This window comes from Phalaenopsis equestris, unplaced genomic scaffold (genome assembly GCF_001263595.1).
Source record: "Phalaenopsis equestris unplaced genomic scaffold, ASM126359v1 Scaffold000134, whole genome shotgun sequence".
In the NCBI taxonomy this organism is placed as follows: Eukaryota; Viridiplantae; Streptophyta; class Magnoliopsida; order Asparagales; family Orchidaceae; genus Phalaenopsis; species Phalaenopsis equestris.
This window is the reverse complement of record NW_018164576.1, coordinates 1,940,678-1,962,514: the sequence shown is the minus strand read 5'-3', so window position 1 is coordinate 1,962,514 and position 21,837 is coordinate 1,940,678. Positions and strand designations below refer to the sequence as shown.

General features: G+C 35.0%; 2 protein-coding genes across 9 annotated transcripts in view; both read right to left on the bottom strand.

Moving 5' to 3' along the window:
• The window catches only part of LOC110021535, a 38,190-nt gene extending 32,421 nt beyond the window's left edge, over positions 1–5,769 (bottom strand). For all 3 annotated transcript variants that reach the window (XM_020720067.1, XM_020720068.1, XM_020720069.1), the window contains exons 1-6: positions 5,562–5,769; positions 5,321–5,487; positions 5,152–5,216; positions 2,140–2,180; positions 1,887–1,975; positions 1,698–1,811 (exon numbers count right to left, since the gene is read on the bottom strand). In XM_020720067.1, the coding sequence (XP_020575726.1) occupies positions 1,698–1,811; positions 1,887–1,975; positions 2,140–2,180; positions 5,152–5,216; positions 5,321–5,487; positions 5,562–5,685 (600 nt within the window). In that variant the 5' untranslated portion in view covers positions 5,686–5,769. The remainder of the gene's footprint in view (positions 1–1,697; positions 1,812–1,886; positions 1,976–2,139; positions 2,181–5,151; positions 5,217–5,320; positions 5,488–5,561) is intronic.
• Positions 5,770–8,519: 2,750 nt separating this feature from the next.
• On the bottom strand, positions 8,520–21,678 carry LOC110021465 (probable ran guanine nucleotide release factor). 6 transcript variants are annotated; one of them, XM_020719961.1, is made up of 9 exons: positions 21,590–21,678; positions 21,398–21,521; positions 21,241–21,328; positions 21,104–21,139; positions 20,867–21,004; positions 18,264–18,350; positions 15,197–15,244; positions 15,031–15,107; positions 8,520–8,968 (listed from the first exon to the last, which is right to left on the bottom strand). In XM_020719961.1, exons 2-9 carry the CDS (start codon positions 21,496–21,498, stop codon positions 8,821–8,823), a joined length of 723 nt encoding a protein of 240 aa, XP_020575620.1. In that variant the 5' UTR covers positions 21,499–21,521; positions 21,590–21,678; the 3' UTR covers positions 8,520–8,820. The 6 variants fall into 6 exon arrangements, with proteins under 6 accessions (XP_020575620.1, XP_020575621.1, XP_020575625.1 ...); XM_020719962.1 differs by having other exon boundaries at positions 21,241–21,325; XM_020719966.1 differs by having other exon boundaries at positions 8,522–8,968; positions 21,398–21,460.
• Positions 21,679–21,837: the final 159 nt, after the last annotated feature.

Here is a 21,837-nt window from a genome sequence, read left to right as displayed (position 1 = left end):
GCGAAAACCTAAATTTTGAAATCTTGAAAGAAAACCACCTGATTTTAATCGAGAGTTTTCTTAAATGACCCCAATCATTTAAGATGTAATTAACTATAGGGGCTTGCCTCTATAGGGAACCTGGAACCCAGATAAAATAAACCTTATCTAATCCTCGTATTAGGTAGGAGAACTTGTCGGCAAATAAAATATTTCGCAGACTAAAATGGATGTCACAAATTCTTTAGTTTAGGTGATTGAATCCCTATTACAAGTGATATATTTATTCTTCGGGATAAATGTATTACTTGTAGTATTGTATTCAATCATCTAAACTATTTAAAATGTGAGACCCATTTGGTCTCACATATTTTAAAATTAAAATGTTACATTTAAAAAATCAAAAAGATTAATATTTATATTTAATTATTTTTTTAAATCACAAAATCACTACTTTTTGAAATCACAAAAGTTAAAAAAAAATGGCCGACAAGAAGTAAGAAGCAATCGGTGGTATCTCGAATTAGCGCAGAAGCAGAATACAGAGCACTGACGCTTGGTCTCTGTGAAGGAATATTGATCAAAAGATTTCTCAAAGAGCTTGAAATTATGAGAAAAAATTCTATCAAGGTGTTCTGTGACAATCAAGCTGCAATCAGTATCGCAAAAAATTTTATTCATCATGACCGAACTAAACACATTGAGATTGATCGGAACTTCATTTCAGAGAAGGTTGACAATGGAATCATTGAATTGATCTATACTCCTTCTAGAGATCAAACCGCAGACATTCTCACCAAGGCTCTCCCTAAGTCCAGTTTTAATGAGCTAACCAACAAGTTGGGCATGTACAATCTGTACAACCCACCTTGAGGGGGAGTGTGGAATTACGCTCATTATTATTTACTTTAATTCTATTTAGTACTTGTTATATTTAGTTATAATATAAAAAGAATAATTCCTTAATTATAGGTATTTATGTTTATTCCATAATTATAGGAATTACTTAATTGTAGGAAGATTTTTTTCCTCGTTTTATCTCTTGTAAACGCCTATTTATAGGTGAATTATCTATGTATTCAGTGAGAAAAAAACTTATTCAAAATTCACATATATCGTTATATCAAATTACACAGATCGAGTTTGTTTATCATTAGATCGAGACACAAGAATCGAGGCTCTATATTGTTAGATCTATCTCTCTACGACCCTCAGATTATAATTTGTTTGCTTTCTTATAGGATCACGGGATATTAATTGTTGTTTCCTCCTTTTTTTAATTTATTTCTATTTTGCAATGCCTCTAAGAGTTGTATAAATATATTCCCTATTGTACAAAAACAAAATCAAATTCTTGAGAGCTTTTCTCATTATTTATTTTCTACAAAAAACAATGACTTCTTCCAAAAGATTATATTTGTTGATAAATGATTAAGGGAATATATGACATATGCATGTGAATATTCAAGTTTAAAATTTATATATAAGAAATGAAAAAAAAATATCACCTCGCTAATCAATATTTTAGGTAATAGTGGTAATAAAATATTTCCAATTTAAAATGGTAAGACAGAAAAAAGACATGATCAAAAAAAAAAAAAAAAATCAACCGCATCATAACCCAAGCCCCTCTGGAAAGTAAATTTTACCATTGACTGTGATGGCCCATGCTTAAACAGAAACAACAGTACACAAGAAATAAAGTAGACAGTACAAACCTGCCAACAGCCTAAAAGCACGCCAGTTGACGTCAGCACCACCCTATCCATAAAAATTTTCAAAGGACAAAGAGACTGAGCAACTTCTCTGACAGCACAAGCTTCAGCTTCAATCTCAAGAAAGTAAGTAGACATTAATACTACAAAATCATAAAATCAGAGACAAAATAGCAGCTAAATGCAAAATACCTCTGTGTCGGTGGCCTTTACAGATGTTAGATGATGGGAGGCATGAAACAAACTGAAGTGATATAAGCTTGCATTCTGAAACCAAATGGCTGATAAAGAAAAGAATTTTATTAGTGCACATTTTTATTCAAGCTAAATAACAGGGAAAAAACAGTCTTTTACGCAATCGGGCAGATAAAAAGGAAGGCAGAGGTATGTATGGCAGTACGGTTTTAAATAAAATTTAAAGTGAGTAAGAAAAATAAGTTATTACCTCCATCAAAATAGGGAAGAAAGATGTCCCTTACAGCTTGCCTGCAGCAAGCTATACATTAGCGTCGGCAGTAAGCCACAGAGTCACGCTAATTTCAAGGAAAAAAGAAAAAAAATACCGATTTACACGGATGTTTAAAACTAATAAGAGAAGGAAAACGGAAAAAAAAAATTGAAAAGAAGACCAAAATAGGAAAATTTCCCATACAGCAGTGTTAAGTGCAATCAGCATAACCTCCTAAATAAAGATAAATCAAGACATTTTAACATGCATCTGTAAAACTATGCTGTAAGGCCGGCCCAAACGATGGATATGTTGCCTCTATTGTGATAGAGAGTTCACTTTTTTAAATTGCGGAAACAAACCCTTTGCAATACAGAGTATAAAAATGTGCATCACCTCCCCCTCGATCATGATGCATTCATGGGAACCCTCGTGATCTACTTAAGCCTTATGTTGTGAAAAAAATAAGGGTTAATGAAATTTATAAAGAATACCAGATGTTCATATAACTGCTTTAGAATTTTACGTGCTTGTCTTAATACCTTAAAGAAATTTACTCCCGGCAAAAAGAATAATTGTAGAAGTGATAGCAGAAACATAAGATAAGAGAGAAAGTGATAATATAACTTTCATAAAACATATTTGTGCATTAGATGCCACTCATACGCCACAAGAGTAAAGGATTATGCATTTATCACTTTAGGTCACATCCTACCCACAATCAATGAAAAAAATATTATATCCTGCCCAAGATAATTTCCCCAAAGAGAAGCTTTCAAGGGTCAAGTCAGTTATGTTCTGATAACCCTTAATTAATATAATACTCAGTTTCCTGATTATTAGTTTATACGTGCATAAAGCTGAACTTCAAAATGCTTAGAATGATCCGTTGTCAGCAGCCAATGAGAAGAGAGATCACACTTATGTTTAACTCATTCTTAGATTTTAGGTCAGATTTGGGAGAATAGATAGGCACATTAGTATAGAGAATGTATGAATAATGAGCGCCTAATACCTTTTTATAGTTTAAGTGTACAATGACGTCATAAAAGAAGGTAAATAACCATGTTTAAGGAGCAATTTATCGTTGTAGTATTTCAATATTTTAACCGAGAGGCAGCATTGATGCCTGGCAAGATATATAATTTAGAATCATTTTAATGGTATTTTTATTTATAAAGTTCGGAAGATTTTATTTAATTGATAGGCAGACTTGAGAGAATAGATAGGCAGAATATTATAGAGGATGTATAAATAATGAGCACCTATTACCTTTTACAGTTTAAGAGTGCGACTATGACGTTAGAAAGTGAGGTAAAAAACCATGTTATGGGTGCAATTTATCCTTATAGTATTTCAGTATTTTAACCGGGAGGCAGCATTGATGCTCGACAGCATAAATAATTTAGAATCATTTTGATGGTATTTTTATTATAAAGCTTGGGAGATTTTATTTAATCTTGATATGATTAGATTTTAAATGATTATCATTTATTAGGTTACATCATGGTTATTCTTTATTAGGATTATTCATGGTTATGTTTTATTAGTTTGATGGATTATAAATAATAGTAACTTTGGAATGTATTACATCAGTGATTGATAAGTTCAATTGGACTGTCTCATCCACATGTTCTCAACTCCTAGACCATTATTTTAGATAGTTACTTGTCTCTTCTCTCAATTGAGATTTTCCTCTCTCCTCCAATTCTCAGCTTCCTTTCTAAACTCATAATCCTAATCTTAGAACCCCACTTAACCACCTTAGTATTTACAGCTTTTCTCTCATTTCCCATAGAAAAATGGATGATTTTTATTCCTTACACTCCACACTTAATTCTCCACAACTTCAACGTTTATTACTTTGGCTGATTCTGACAGCACTTCAAATTTTTACATAAGCAAGCGGTTCCATCATGCCTCTTACCCCCCAAGTCCCATCTTCTAATTAGGCATTTTGGAATAAGTCCCATTGGTTTTAAGGGAGTGCATTCATCATTAATGGCTGATGTTCAAAACACTTACATGGTCATGGACATGTCATCATACTAATCATGGGATTCATGCAACTCTAATTTAATAATTGCTCACATGTCAGATCAGGGATCCTGCACTTATAATAAACCAGGGTATGATTTAACCGGTCCAGCTTGCCATAAGAAGAACCAAAAACACAGAAATGCAATCGCAACAGTGCATGCTTCCAATTAAGAATGGTCAATATTCTTGTCTAGGACTTTAACAGAGCTATGAATCTAACATCTATGGCATTTAAATCCAATGATGATTGTATCAACACCAATTCATATGTTAGTTCCATGATAACAATGATATGTGCTCAAAATTGCAGCTTTCAAAGTCAAAGGATGAAATAAGTTCATATTGAAACCACAGAATTCTGTCAGGAGACGAGACAAACCATTTTCAATCAAGATTTTCAACAGAAAGCATCATAATAACACAATAAATTTCAATTTAAAACACAAGCTCTTTATAATTTAACTTTTTTATCCTCTTACCCAAACTAGAAGAAAGCGCATCCACTGTTGGGTATAAATACTGGTCCTATCAACTGAAGAGGAGTCTAAGATAATAGAATCACTGAACATTCTCCAAAATTTCTTTTATAAGAGAAGAATAAGAGCTTACAAAACTGCATGCCGTGACACACGACACTTCGATGCAAGCTAATATGTAAAGGCCGAACGTTATTAAGCAAATTCAAAGAACTCAGGAGCCCAAAATAACGAAAACTCAAAACAAAAAAAAAAAGTCGTAAAAATGAACTAGAATTACAACATTCTTTTTTCTTCAAAGAGGTTTCGATCACATTAATGCCAACGTTTCCGCAAACCATACATGCTTTACTACCAGCGTTAAATAATACCATACTTGCTACCCATAAAACAGCAAACAGATTAGTTCACCAATATCTACAGTAAGTAAAAGATAAGTCGAGTAGTCGAAACCAGTACACATAATTAAGCAAAGCAAACTTCATAAGCTTACGAGATAGGGTACGAAAATTCTGGGCTCAGGTAAAGAACATTCGCCCGAACAGGAGGATCTGCAGCCTACATTACAAAAAGCACTTCATGTCCTCATCAGCAAAAATGAAGCAAGTAAAAATACTTTGTTTCACTAAAAGTGGTTGAAGATCAAATCAGTAACTACAGACCTTAGGCTTCAGCATCACAGATCCACCCCTTAATTCGAAGATATCATTGATCGATAGCGATTGCGAAGTTTCTCCGCCTTGCAGAAACTTCATCCCGAGCTCATCAAGGTCCCTGGCCATTTTATCGTATAGCCGAGACCGCCTTTCAGAACTCGAAATTAAGGACTCTAGAAATCGGATCCCAAAGAAAGTCAAAACCAGATTACTCCCAAAAAAAAAGGCGAAAACACTGTTTGATTACCGGTGTGGATCGATTTCGAGTTCTCCATGACTGCCTGGAAAAGGAAGTAGAAGACTAAAATGGATATGATCCAAACTGTTGCAGCTGCCCTACCGCATCTACAGAAGTTAGTAACCCTCGGCATTTGTACCCGCGCTTCCAACAGTTTAGCATCTCGATCGTTCTTTAAGGCAGCTGTTTCTTTCCCGAGCAACTCATTTTTTACACACTGAAATTAGGGAGGGCATTTCCTCTTGAAACTCTTTATTTACATGCTGCTGCAGAGATTATTTTTAAGTTATTTTCAGTTATCCGATTTATTTTTAATAATTTTGAAATAATTTATAAATAATCAAAAATAAAGATTGAGAGTTATTTCTGAATTATTTCGAAATTATTGAAAATAACATAGAAATAATCTGAAAATAACTCAGTAATAATATTCGCCGCACGTAGAGTTACGTTAAAAGTCCGCACAGAAAATTTTGGTGAAATTAGGAGTGTCTATTTTTTTTTATTTTTTTGGGAAATTAAAACTTTTAGAAATTTCTCCAAATATTTTATCACCCTTTTATCTAATTATTTTAATAAATTTTAAAGCGATGATAATAAATAATTATAATTTATAATATTTGATCATTGATGCGAGGTTTTTGTTTTATTTATCAATAAATAAATAAATAAAATAACCAGCCTTTATCAATATATTAAAATAAACATTGAATTTAATGATAGCTTGAATTCACAGAACTATTAAATAAAAATATGTTTTGAACATTTGAAGTTTAGCAATATAAAGTTCAATTATATTTTAGGAAAATACTTTCCCATTTTTATTAGTTGAATAATATTGATTAGTTACTGATCCGAATAAAATTAATTTTAATTTATGTTAGATGATCAATTTGGTTCCAATTGATTAATATATATTTTTGGTTCAAATTAATACTTTTCAATTATATAAATTTAATTTTATATTTTACACCACATTTAAAATAAATTTAATTAGATTAAAATTTACTATTATTAAACCTTAGATCAGAGAATTAAAATTAACTTTTATTTTCTATTTAATAATTTAAATTTAAAAACTAAAACATTCACTTTTTTTTTCTCAAACATGAGTATATATAATATTATGGATGCTTAGTAAGCAAATTGATCATTTCTAAAATTTCATTATTTCCTTTTAAAATTTATTGTTTAAATATTAATTAATTTTTTAGGAAATAATAAAATTGGCAATGGATTTTACAATTTTTCAAAATAATTTCCAGCAGGTTATCATTTAAATTTTATGCAATGGCCTGAAATTTTAATGTTCCTTAAGAAATTTTAAGAGTATTTTAATAAATTATTAATATATTTCAAAGATTTTTTAATTTGTAATACATAAATAGAATGAATATATTAAAAACATTGTGAGAATAATAGTATCAAAAACTTTCTACAACATTATGTCATCTTTTGTTATATATGTTCACAAAAATTGTGCGGGTGTTGATCTTGAGAAGATCTAACAGTTCAAAAGAAAAGAGTAAAACGAATGAGGGCCCACTAATAGGAGATCATGAGGCTCACTTGTCTGACTGAGTGAAGCTATTTGAGTCTAAGCTAGCAAGACCAAAACCGACCGACCAATGAGAAAAACAAAAAGAAATATGAGCACGAACCATTAAGACAAACAAAATAAAGATGTATCCGAGCCAAGCCCTATGAAAAAGCCGATTCGAGGGAAAATTCAATCTCCAACATCTTCAATCATCCTAAGAACATCCAAAGATCCCTCACCAATTATCAAGGATTGACAACCACAGTAAATCAAGTTAAGGGTGTAAATGAGTTGAGTCAAGCTCGAGCCACCTTTGGCTTGAGCTTGAGCATGAGCTTGATTAATTTTATCGAGTTTAAGCTCAAACTTAAGTCCACGAGTTTGAGCCGATTTATTTATTATTAAAGAGAGAAAATAATATAAATTTAAGGTAAAGTTCTAATAAAATGACATATAGAATCGGTTTTTTCGTAGGAATATAAAATTAGTAACGAGGAAATAAATAATAAGAAATCACTTAATATAAAATATAAAATATAATTTTTTAAACATTTTTAATACTTTAAAGATAAAGTCTTCAAATTTAATACATTTGAGTGTATTTTATATTAATATTTTTTTTAATGAGCCGGTTTACAAGCTAACGGGTCGAGTTGGGGCTAGCTTGAGCTTGGTTTGTCAACTCATCGAGCTCAGTTCACAAGCCACTTATCGAGTCGAGCTCGAGCTAGCTCAAGAGTCGGCTTGACTTACTTACACCCCTAGATCAAGTCGATCAACCAAAGTTGACTAGGCTAAGACAACCAAGCTAATTTCGTCAACCAATCCAACCAAGCTAAGCTTGGCCGAGTTGATCCTGTTGACCCAAAACAAATTAAGTTTAGCCATACGAGTCAGGGAATAGCAAGACAACAAGCTCATATATATAAAAAATCATAATTACCCCAGTACAAACCCCATTAAAGTAGAAGCAAAAAATATAGCATCATCATATTGTGTTATTTCCCTTATAAATAAAGAGAACATTTCATGAATAAGACACGACCTATAAAATTTTAATAATCTTCTGTCTTTTTCTCCTTTATGTTCTATTCCTTTGGCATGATTCACGTACAAATTAGGATTCAATCCTATTTTGAATTGTACTCAAGTATATACAAATTATTTAAACTCAATCTTAAAATTGTACATATCCATATTTAGATTGTTAATGTTAAATCTTTTAACATTTGTTATTCACAAAGGTATATGTTGCTTTATAGATTTCATGTTATGCATATACGTGTATAAGTGATTTGTTGCAAGCTTTTGGATTATGTGTGTTATGCATAAAAGGTGAAAGAACATGCAAGATAGTATATTGTATATTATATAATATTGCACATGCTCATGTAACGGTATTTTGATTTAAGCTCTTTTATTATATCATAAAATAAATTATAGTGACGTGAACATAAATGCTCATACATTTGATACAAATTCATTCATTTTACAACTGTAGATTGCTGTATAAACGTGTATATCTCCATGCAACCATGTAAACTTAACTTATGAATTCTAGTGCTCGTTTATACTATGTGATATACAAATATTTTTACATCCATAAAAACATAATTTTGCAAATTGGCACCCGTGTAAATAATATGCCTTCTTTAGCAAATTTCTAGAAGAAAGTAGTTCTAAAGGTTACCAAAGGCTAAAAACACGCACCTAATAAGTCACTTTGTCTTAGGAAACTGCGCCAAAGAGACTCCAGTCATGAACAGTGAAGCTAGTGACAGCATGCTTAAACACCTCCGCCATTGGAAGGCATCCTGAATCTGCTGCTGGAACGGCTGGGCCAGCTCCCACGCTCCTCGCACTTGTGCTCAATGGACTTGAATCAACAAACAAATAAGACAAATCTTCTTTGAATCATCAATGAGTATGCGAGGAAGAAAAATTATTGGTATGATTTCAATGATTGATCTTATAGCTGGTACAAATGTATAAAAGGAATACTTCATGCAATGTATTCGGAGACTTCTCTTCTATCAATCAAGCTTCAGTTCTCTATTTTCGGTGTTGTGAGTGCCTGTTGGATGTAAGATTCCTTAAAGTGCCTAGTTAAGTATGGTAATTGAAGTATTGTGGGGCACATTTGTTGAGATTTGTATTTCATGTAGGGTCATATTTGTAAATAGATGAAGTTTAAGGATTTATTTGTAAATGTTGCAGCTTGTAAGTCTTTATATAAACTCATCATCAATCAAATGAAGGATGGTTTTGGAGCAAAATATTTTTAATTTGGTATCAGAGCCTCGGCCCTAACCCTAGCAGCCATCTTGTGCTTGATAGGCCGCAGCGAAGTTAGATCGTGCATGAAGGTTTGCGAGGAGATGGAATCGCGTGACTAGGTTATGTGTGGCTGGCATTGCAAGGATGCAATAGAGAGCGAGAACACAACACGAGCGTGATGCAAAGAGCGAGAACGCAGGTGGGCAGCCGCGGCAGTAGAAGCATCCTCGCCCGAAGTTGGATAGCTTCGCGAGCAGCGGCAGGGAAAACTGTTACACAGTGTGATGAGCGTGAGGACGAGCAGACGAGTGCTGGAAAAGGGACGCATAGAGCAAACAAGCGCTGGAAAAGGGACGCATAGAGGGAAGAATCGCCGAGTTACAAATGCCCCTTTTTGTTTCGCACGACAGAGTGGCTACAGTTTTGCATGCGGGACAAAGAGGTTGTGGCTTTGTGCTGGTTAAGGCAAAGCGGATCACACCAATATGCTTGCGTGTGTTCTGCGTGCTCTAGATTTATCCTTTTGATTGACATGTTGGGAGACGAAGATGGTGCGGGAGGTAAAGGTTTGGAATTTTTGGAGAAAATAGATCCCAAAGTTCTAAAGTTCTTGGTCAGGCTCATAAGGGAGATATCGTATAGACAAGAGCTACTACCTTAACATAAGCTCCCACACAGGCAAAGCTAGATTTCTCTCCTATGGATTTGAAGCTCAAAGGACCAACAACGTACCTGATTTGGTCACGTCGGATTGATGCTGCTCTAATAAGGAATAGACTTAAAGGATACCTGACGGGAGTCAAGCCAAAGAGTGATGGTGCTGAGAGGAATGAGTGGAGAATCACAAATGCCTAGCTTTACCCTTTGCTACTCAACTTGATGGTTTCATTGATTGCCTCATCAGTGGAAGACATTCGAAATGTGACCAACAGTTAGGCGAAGTAAAAGCTCTATGTCGGAGTTGAGAATCACATGAGGGAGTTTCAAATTCAGCGTACAATAGAGACAGTGGCAAGATCTTGATGCAAGAAGGGAGAGATTTTTGCACAGATGAAGACTATGCAGTTTCTGTTCATCTAAACCCGACCTTTGATCAAAGGAGATTGGTTCTCCTAGCTCAGGCGGCTATTCCTACACTAGATTAGGTCTTTACTGCGATGATATAGGAGGAGAGTCGCATGAAGCTACAGTGTGAGCCGAGTGGTTTCTTGGGTGCACAATCAACATTGGCTGTAGCGGGCCCAGGTACTCTAGGTGTCCAGGGGGAGACTCGCAAGTGCTACAACTGTGGTGAAGTTGGTCACCTGAGAAGGTTCTGTCCTAAGCCACCTAAGGAGAGAGAAAGAGGTAGACGTGGACAAGGTGAAGTAGTGCTCGTGATTGTGGGACATAGAATTGTGGAATAAGAGGCTACCGAGCAAATCTGACGGTAGCAGAGGATAAGGGAGAGACAAATGTGATCTTTACTAGTGAGGATTATAAATGTCTAGAGCTGTTGAAGAGTAAGCAGAAAGCAGTAGGAGAAGGAGCTGAGAATGTTTCAAATCCATTGACATCAAGGGTTAACATTGCACTTATGTTCGTTTCAGCAAAGGTACTGGTAACACACTTTCTCTTGTCTCTATTCCACCATAGAATCATCATAAAGGATCATAGATTCTAGTACTTCTCGTCACATGACAGGTACTGCTGGAGAGTTCTCTCCATATACTCATCTAGCAGTACCAGAAAATATACAAACTGTTGATGATACAACGCAGCCTGTGGTTGATAAAAGTACAATGAGATGTACAAATCATAGGACTTCGTCCAATGTTTTGCAAGCTCCTTTTCTAGTAAACCTCTTATCCATTATTGTCATTAATTTTCAGTTAAATGCATTATTATTTTTTCATATTCCTCAGGTGATCCTCCAAGAAAAGGAACAGGACGGACGCTTGGGACTGGAACGTGCATAGTAGACTCTAGTACTTGGATCGATAGGAGATGGACTTAGCTCTAACATATATGGTGGAAAGTGTGGCAGTAGGAGAATCTGGGAGGAACATCAAAGATCTGTTACTGTTACATCACAGACGTATGAGACATTTTAGTCTTAGTTTACTGAGTCAGTTGTATATATCTATGCATGAAAAGACAAATAAAAAGATATTGGTGTTTGACGCTTGTGAGTTTGGCAAGCTCACTAGGAGCTCTTAAGTCATTTTTGGGAATAAGAGCTCAGGTGTGTTTGATTGATATATTATGATGTATGGGAACCTTACTTTATAAATTTCAATAAATCAATCCAAACCCAATATAATGCAGTTGTGAAGACACTGAGATCTGATAATAGGAAAAAATATATCAACAAAGCATTTAAGAACTACCTGTTAGCTCAAAGGATACAACATCAAACCACATGCTCATACACCATACCACAGAATGAAGTAGCAGAGAGGAAGAATCAACATCATCAAGTTGTAGCCCAGAGCATGATGATGGCAATGAAAGTTCCAAAGCACTTATGGGGGCAAGCATTGTTGACAACGGTTCAATTGATTAACAGGATGCCCTCAAGAGTGCTGAGTGGAAGTCTCCTTGTTGGCAATGAAATGTGTAAGAAGGTTATTCTGCTACTCATAAGGGTTATATCTGTTGGAGCCCAATTGATAAGAGATTTTTTGTGGGTATGGATATGCCATTCAGAAAGTTTAAACTATACTATATTCTGGAGGCGAATTCACCATTCGGTGACTCAACAATCATTGGAGATATGAGGCAATAGAGAGTAAGTAGTAGTGGCGATGGAGTGGAGCAAGTGGGAGAAATACCATGTCCTATGATGTGGGATGAATAAAATGATGAGACAGAAATCGAGGAAATTGACCCCAGAGGTGGTGGGACTCAGGCTGAAGGTGAGCTAAGGGTGTATACATGCAGAAAGAAGCAAACTGAGAGAACAAAATCCTCAGTCCCAACAAGTCCCTTGTCCCAGTCTTCCCCAACTCTTGAAACACCTACACTATCCACCTTTGATTCAGAACTCCCAGGTGATATTATTCCTCCTCCGTCCACTCCTACCACCCAAACGTTACAGAGAACCTTTTGTAGCAATGCAAGACATCCTCCTGATCGTTTTGAATGAGAACTTGACATTGCGAACTTAGCTTCTTATTTTAGCATCTCACCTTTGAATGGAGCATTCATTGCATCATTGGACTCTGTCTCTATACCGAAGTGTTGGCAGATTGCTAAAGAGGATACCAAGTGAAAAATGGTGATGTATGAAGAGCTTGGAGCTCTTGATAAAACCAGAACATGAGTATCACTACTAGCGCTACTACCAAGGAAAAAGGCTGTTAGATGCAAGTGGATATTCATGGTAAAATAAACTCCAAAAGGGAAGATGGAGAGGTACAACACAGGACTAGGGGCAAAAAAGTAGTGTCAAAAGTATGACATTGACTACGATAAAACCTTTGCACTAGCAACAAAGATGAGCACGGTGAGGACAGTGGCTTCTCTTGCAGTGAATGATGGATGGAGACTCCATCAACTGAATGCGAAGAATATCTTTCTTCATGGGGAAATTAAAGGTGGTATATATATAGATAACACCAAAATTCAGTATATCCCAAACAGCCTTATAGGCTCGGGAAGTCACTGTATGACTTGAAACAGTCTCCTCGAGCCTTGTATGACAAGTTTAGAATGACGATGGTTGGTACGGGATATCAGCAGATCAATACAGATCACACGAGGTTATTTCAACAACATGAATGTCACATTACCATACTTGTTGTGTATGTGAAAAACATAACTATCACTGATAATGATGAGACAGAAATTGCTTAACTGAATGGTAGATTGGGGAAGCAATTTGAGGTAAAAAATCTGGGACAACTCATATACTTTCTTGAGGTTGAAGTGGCCCATGGACCTGAGGGGATGGTCATATCCTAGAGAAAGTATGTACTGGATCTTCTCACGGAGACGGGTATGTGGGGTTACAAACCTGCAGTTTCTCCATTTGATCAGAAGAGCAAGCTCAATACAGAGGCGGGTGAATCAGTTGATCGTGAGAGGTACCAAAGACTGGTAGGCCACCTGATCTATTTGTGCCAAACTTAACTCGATATTTATTTTGCACTAAGTGTGGTGAGCCAGTAAACGCATGATCCAAGGAAAGGTCATATGGATGCAGTGTATCAGATTTTGAGGTATCTGAAGAATGTAGTAGAAAAATATTTGATATTCAGTAAGAATGAGAATGCAGATATTGAGAGCTTCTGTGATTCTGACGGGGCAAGTTGTGTCAATGACAGACGATCCACATCAGAATACTGCATGTTTGCAGGTGGCAACTTGGTACCATGAAAGAGCAAGAAACAGTTAGTTATAGCAAAATCAAAGTGAACCAGGGAACTCAAATGAGGTCGTGTTGTGACAAGTTGGAAATCAGTAGTGGTGTAAATTCAGGTCAACGGTTGGGTTCGGGTCTGACCCGAAAATGACCCGACTCGAATAATAAATGGGTAAAAACTAAAACTCGAACCTGACCAGATTTCGAGCATGACCAACTAACCCTAACCAGACCCGAAATTTCTTGCTTACACATGTCATATTTAGATTTTCAGGTTCAACCCGAATCGGACTAGAAAAATATTTGGGTCAATTAAAATCCAGATTTTCGAGTTAGAGTCAGGTTGACGTATCGGGTCAATTTTTGATACCCCTAATAATCAACATTGCTAACAACCTGGTGCAACATAATAGAACTAAAGATGTGGAGATTGATAGATTCTTCATCAAGGAGAAGCTGAATAACAGTTTGTTGAAAGTAAGTCATGAAGCTACTGCAGAGCATGTCGCTGACTGCCACACTAAAGGACCTAGCTCAACGAAGTTAGCTAATCATGTGACAAGATGGGCTTAGTGAATATTTTTCGCCCTCCTTGAGGGTGGGTGTTGAGATTTGTATCTGATGTAAGGTTCTATTTGTAAATAGATGAAGTCTAGGGATGTCTTTGTAATGTTGCAACTTATAAGGCTCTATATAAGCTCATCATCAACCAAATGAAGGAGGTTTTTTGAGCAAATATTTTCAATTATATTTCTTGTTAATTACTTTGAATTAATCGATCATTGATTTATCACTTGGTTTTAATTTTACATAAATATACACTTGAGAAAAGGAATTTTTTGAAACTAGAGGTTTTTGATGTATGAATCAAGTTTTATTTTGTGTGGTCTACATATTTTCACCATCCTAACTGCATGAGAAACCTTAGAGCATTAAGAATCTTACAAAAATCTGACTTCCAAATTTCATACTTCTGTTAATATAAATTTTGGAGTAGCTAAAGTGCATCCAATATTCGGATTAGCAGCAAGAACCTTTCATAACTTCCGGTGATATTCGTATTGCAGTGATATTATTTATTCAAAACTTTAATAGAAATCAACCAACAATCAATCCAAAATCGGTACAATAAAGCAGTTTACATTGTCCAATTCGCTCAATTCAGTTCATTAACCTTTTAAACTATAAGAGAAATTGACTAACAAACATAAATGACTAAATTGGTGACTAAACTGGTGATAGAAATTTAGTATAGCACGTATGCTTAGTTTAATTTTACTATACTCTAAAGAAAAAGCAAGATGCTTAACACTTACTTGATAAAAACAGGTTCATAGGCCGTGATTAGCACATCAGTTGAAGCCCCCTTAAGGCGCAAATTTGCAAGATATACCTGACGAAAAAGAGATGATCCTTGCCTAATTATTAAGCCCTCAGACTCCCTAGAACTACATAATTTCAGAAGTAGCAGATCAGTTTTACCCTCACTATATTTTGAGCCTCCCTTCCTTGTCTTCCCTTTGAAACAGCCTATGAAAAAGTAGACAGCCAAGAAGAGTAAATTCAGAGAATTTATCGGGGTTTGAAACAATAATTTTGAAAAAAATAAATATTATGGTTTAGTATTGCAGCCCAATAAGACTATGATTTGGTATTGTAAACCTAATCAACATCAATGAGAAAGAAACTATGTTCTTAACTATGTAAATGCATACAAGCAACAAAAAAAAACAGGTATGTACTGAATCAATTTCACCATGAAAGAAAGCAAAATCTATGTTTTTGACTATGCAAATGCATAACAACAACACAAATAAGGACACACCCAGTACATGGAGCTCATAATAATTAACAATCATAAATTATTCTATTCACATTTCAATTTCCAGTTGTCTTAAAGAGAACTATTTCACCCAAGGGCAATATCCACGAATATAATCAAGGACAGGATGTCTTCTAATACAGGTTGAAACAAACATTCCGCGTTGTAGTTTATAAATCAATATCTAATCCAACAAATTTGACTCAATCAAAGAAAAAAAAAGGATGGGTTCACATGTCTGTACAAACTATTTTACAGAGTTTTAATGCTCAACTAGTCTAACATACTAAAATGGGCACCTAAATGCCTTAAAGAGTATAATAATCTAGTTTATAGTTTCCATTTCTTCAATTTCATTAAGCCAAGAAATCTACAACTTTACTACATTTGATTTAAACTCATATATGTTCAAATGGACAATTTGAAAGATGGTTTATGAAGCTTGACATATAAATTGAAAAATATTGACACATTTGTTCATGTATGTTCGCGAATTTGTTTCCATCAAATGCATATCAAGATATGTGCATCAATAGATGTTGTCCGAAAAAATCATTAGATTAAGTCAATCAGTTTAAATTTTTTTTTCATCAAAAATTGCTTTTCAAAAGATAGTAGCAAGACCAAGTCAGTTTTCCTGCATAACTATCATTAGAATTATCTGGCAATGAGATTGTATAGTTAGACCATTAGCTGGACAAGAGATAATTTTTGTGTGAGGTCAACTAAAAAAATATAAATATATATGCCTAAACATGATTTAATAGCTGATCGTAGTCAATTGGTTCAAAAAAGACAAGTAAATAAATGAAAAAGTTTACACATTATAGCACTCAGCTTGGCTCAGCTTTTATATAGCCTCACCAGGAAAATAACTAGTGCTTGAACTTCTAAGATTTACCAATCGTAGTTAAGAAACTTCCAGAGAGCAACAAGATAGGCCAGGTGAGAATTATATATTAGTATCATCGGCAGCTTAATTCTGCATTTTACTCGTGAGTTTAGGATACAAATATCATAGTGTCAAAAAAAAAAACCAGGTTCTTTTCAACTTTAACGTAATCTAGAATGCAGTGCTATCTGAATGCCAAAGCACTCTATTAATTATTACTTCATTGGTTTAGTGTAGGGGTGTAAACCGTAAACGAGCCGAACTTAAATAAGCCTAAGGCTTGTTCGTGTTCGACTCGTGCTTGAAATAGCTCATGAATTGTCTGTTTGTGATTGGCTCGATTTAAATATTTTATTCGAATTAAACTCGTGTACAGCTTGACTCTGAAATAATAGTTTATTAAAATTTAATAAACTATATAATATAATTAAATTATAAAATTTAACTTTTTATTTTAGAACGACCATAGTTTGAGTGCCTTATGAGTAAAAGCTTTCATAGAGGAGAGATTCATTATTTATAGAGGATGAGTGAAATATTTTTTCAAATTGTGTGATGCGGGATTAAGCCAGGAGCGATGCAGAGCCTTGAACCATGGAAAGAAAGCGTGTGATGCGGACTGCAGAAGCAGAAGCAAGGCTATGCGGACGCGGGAAGTTTCGACATTTACAGTTTCACATACATGGTACCACCATAATTCTTATGTATTTACATGCTAAATATATTTTTTTTTTTCCTTATGGACGGGACCACTGACAGCAGGTTTGGGGAGGGAGTGCTGAGAGAAATTTTTTTAGCATTTTCATACATTCCACCTAATTCTTATGTATTTGCATATCCAATATAAAAATTTTATTTTTTATCCACAATCCTAGCTAAAATTATTTAAATTTTAATATAATTTAATATTTTTTAAATACAATATATAAATATAATAAATAAAATTTTACTAATATTATTTATTTATTATTTAATTAATTCAAGTCAAATCGAGCCGAACATGAATGAACAAGCTTTTATTTGTGTTTGGCTCATTTATAAAACGAGCTAAAAAATTTTGTGTTTGACTCATTTGCCTAACGAACGAATTGAACACGAGCTATTTAGCGAGTCAAACAAGAGTTGTTCTTGAACAACGAGCTTTTTGATAACTCAAGTTTAGTGTTATTATTTAGAAGACGGTTGTGCTTGACCCTCATAACCATCAAGATTTTAACTTTCTTTTTTTGTTCTTTCTTTCTGCTAAATGTTGGCCAACTTAATAGCTATAAAGTATTCTAGATAGTAAATGTTTCAGGCTAAGGCTAATAATGATGAGGGTCACGAATTATCTGAGTTTAAACTAACAACTCAAGAACAGCATGCTTGATTTCAGCTAAACAAAAAGTTACATAAGCCCTTTTTAGATAGCATTAAAAACCAAGATGTTAATAAGCAAAGTAGCCAGTAGCTGCTAATTGAATTCACAAATAAAGATACGCTTCTATGACCCATTGTTCGCCAATCAGCTACCAAGGACATGTAAATTGAGAAACCATTCAAGGGAAAGTTCCATACCAAGCACAAAATTCTTAGGTATTTACATATCTCACACCTAAAATTTTATATTTACATACATAGCAATTTGGTGCTTTAAACCTATACATGAAAATGTGTATTTCACTTTTAAACAGTGGTGATGGAACTACTTTTTATGTGATATTAAGGAGTTGATGTATGTAAATATGAAAGGTTAAGTGTGATATATGTAAATACATAAGAATAAAAAAGAAATAAAACTTCATTTTTATAAGGCATTTGTTGACATGAAAGATAAATTAGGCAAAAAAAATCACCATTTGACCAACTGCTGTTGAGACAACTGAAGGTACATCCCTGTAGCGCAAGCCAACAGCTTCAACAATGCCAGATTGCTCCAAAAGCTATGGAAATGACCACAAAAAGAGTTAAGGGAATCAATGAACCAAAGAAGGATGAGGATGAAAAAAATATAACCAACTAAATGAAACCGAATGACACCAGTAGTGACTATCTAAAGACTAGTTTCCGGTAAATAAATTAAAAAAAAAAACTTAATGCATGAATTGCATGAAACTTCTTGGTCTTTCTTTGCATACCTTTGCTTCTCTATTTTTTTACCTTTACCATGCTATTTTCTTGTAATAGTTAGGTGATGAATGTTGGTATTAGTTGATGACTCAAACCTTTTGAATGGTCATCAGACATTTTTTGATATATCGCGGCCCAACACAAGTTTTACACTGCCTGTCTCATTTGTTCAGTCAGATTGCTACCTTGGTTGGGTTAAGAGCGAGACTCGCTGTTGGGATAATTTGTGCCGTACCCTTCATGGAGTTTGTCGCTCCTGGGTAGAAAATCACCTCTAAGGATTTATCCACATTGGGCTTTGAGATAGCTTTTTGAGGCTTGGCGTTGTGGGTCGGATTTTTGTTAGAATGCCGATCGAACGTCTATGGCGCCATTGTTAGTCGTCTCTATTATTTTCTACTAACCAAACATCTATGGCGAGATAAAAACGATGAATTTAAAAAGTCAAATTGTAAAAACCAACCAAAATAAGCATAAGGATTTCATTGGTTGGGGTAACAGACTTAGAAAAGTGATGTTACAAAAGATTTAACTAGGATAGATGGATGACCTTCACTAGTTGGACCTAAAATGTATACCAGGCATAGAGAACCCAAATTATAATAGCTCAAACTAAAATAGGAATAAAACATTCATCAGTTGAATATAACAAGCTTAAAAAAGTCATGTTACAGAGGTTCAATATAATAAGTATACAACCTTTCGATTGATAAAAAAAATAAATGTAACGGTCTTGAAAATCACATTACAGTGGAGTTGGTCGGATTGTTGCCTTGATCAGCCCACACCCTTCACGGAGCTTATCGGTATTGACCACTGGGCAAGGAACTTTTGAGATTTGGTGCTGGGGTGATTTGCGTTGTATCCTTCACAAAGCTTGTCGGTAGTGGGCAGTGAACCACCTCCAAAGATTTACCCAATTCAAGTTTGGAAACCAAGATTGATGATGCGGGAGCGTCTATTCTGTCGACCAGAACTCTTTGGGGTCGTTGTTGGCGTTGCTTTTTGGATTTGAGTTCCCCAAGTGTCAATTGAACCTGGGATAAACATTAAAGAGATTTATGTGTCATAACATAAGATATATTTTGAGATGATACTCCATTCATTCGCTCAATAAGAAGCCGACCGCCAAGCATTGACCGAACGTTGTATAGGTATTGTCGATCGTCCTGTTTCGACAATTGGGAGTCGGTTGTCCGTTTTGTGGTACTTGCCTCCTAGTCAAAGGCTCTAGGAAGACAATGGAAATGGGTTTTCAACTCCAGATCTGTTACTGCATGAACTCCTTTGCATGTTCCTTATTAGTGGTGTCTCTGAGATGTATTTCATCTCGATGATGTCGTTTCCCTTCTTGTTGGTAGCATATTTCATGTTTACCACATCTTTTAGGATGTTGAATCTAGATTTATCCTGTGAGGCATCCTAAGGATCAGAGCGATAGGAACCAAACAGGAGAGAGAGAGAGAGAGAGGGAGTGAGAAAGATAAGGAAATATTACGCACAGGCTTGCCCTGTGGGGGCGAACTAGGGTATTCCGTGGCTTTGTGACCCATTATATATGTCACAAAGCCGATATATATATATATATATATATATATATATGTATCTACATACATATGTATGTATACATACATATGTATGTATATATATATATATATATATATACATATATATATAAAGATTAAAAGAAAGAATATGAGAGAGTTCTCCCTGTAGGGTATGGGCTTAGAGAGAATCAAAAGCCTAAATGCCAAGAGTCTGGAGGCAAAAAGCCCCTAATACATGTTATTGACCCTTATTTTTAGAAGATAGTGGGCCAAAGATGAAAATTACATGCTTTCCCTGCTTTAATAAGAGTGTTACATGATATTGTGGTTTTTTTTTTTGCATATCAGAGCCTCTCGGCTGGCAGTCCTCTGGTAGTCGACAACCTTTTGGTGCTATTGGTTCTCTTTAGAATCAGCATGAGCACATTTTTAGTGTGTGCACGCTTTTCAAACTACCTTTCTAGAAGGAATAATCCGCACATAGAACATTTGCTTTTTAGGTCATATGCATCAATTAATTATAATTTTGAAAGTAATTTAAGAATCTTAGTTCTTATAATGCCGAAATCCTTTTCAACAAAAATTTAACCTACTAATAATGCCTGAATCCTGGCAAAATGAAACATTGCTCAATTTTTTTCAACCATAAATGTAGAAATGCGAACATCATAGTTACTTAAAATACAGGCACGGAAACACCTAGTATTTTAATCAACAATATGCATCCCCTAATTTCATAGCTAGAACAAGAAGCGAGAACAATAAAAACTCAAAGAATTTACCATGCTTTGTTCTGCATCTTGTTCACTAGCAAGGTCGCGTAGAAACCACACAGCACTGCCATGGTCTTCAACATCATGCTTGAAATCCAACAGCTCGATGATAATACTCTCATCCCGACTCGGATCAACAAAAATTTCCTTAGATCAATTAAAAAAAAAAAACATTATCGCCTTAAATTTGAAAATAAAAAAAGCAAGAATAAGTAGGGAAACATTTTTTATAATCACTAAAAGAACCTGATGATTGGGAACTTCTTGTATGTTGCTCAAATCCTAAACGCCAATAACATAAAAAATACAAAAAATAAAAAATTAAATTAAATTCAAGCAAAGGTTTATTCCCAATAAGTATGCCAAAGCAAGAGAAATTCAACCTGGAATCTCAAAGGGAACGAGCTAGATACAGCAACCCCAAACAAAGCCCTTGTGATGATTTCATCAGCCGCCATCAGACACCTCCTGCTCAAATATTTGTCAATTGCAGCAAATTCTAACAAATCCGAATACAAAAATAAACAGTAACGACGTTACACATCAATTCTCCAATCCTTATCGCATAAAAACCTAAGAAGCTGCCAACCCAAAACCCTAGAGCTGTGCAAATAACCCAGAATAAGATTATTTCCAATCATCCGCAAGATAAACGAGTGAGCAACTGAAAATTGAAGAGATTAAAATCAAGCAGAAATTAATAAACGCAAAATATGTAATCATTTTGTTTACCAATAAAGCAGACGAAAATTTTGCGGAGAGTAAAAATGAAGTCGCAATGGTTGCGCCCAGAGATGGAAGACGGAAGGACAAGTACTGAAAAATAGAAAGAAAAAAAAAAAGCAAAAATGAACACCGGAAGCCAACTCTTGTATCAGAGCCAGGAGCCAGGTTTGTTTCGATCCTGGGACCTGTGGGTTATGGGCCCACCACGCTTCCGCTGCGCCACTCTGATTGTGGTGCGAAGACTTTTAAAACAT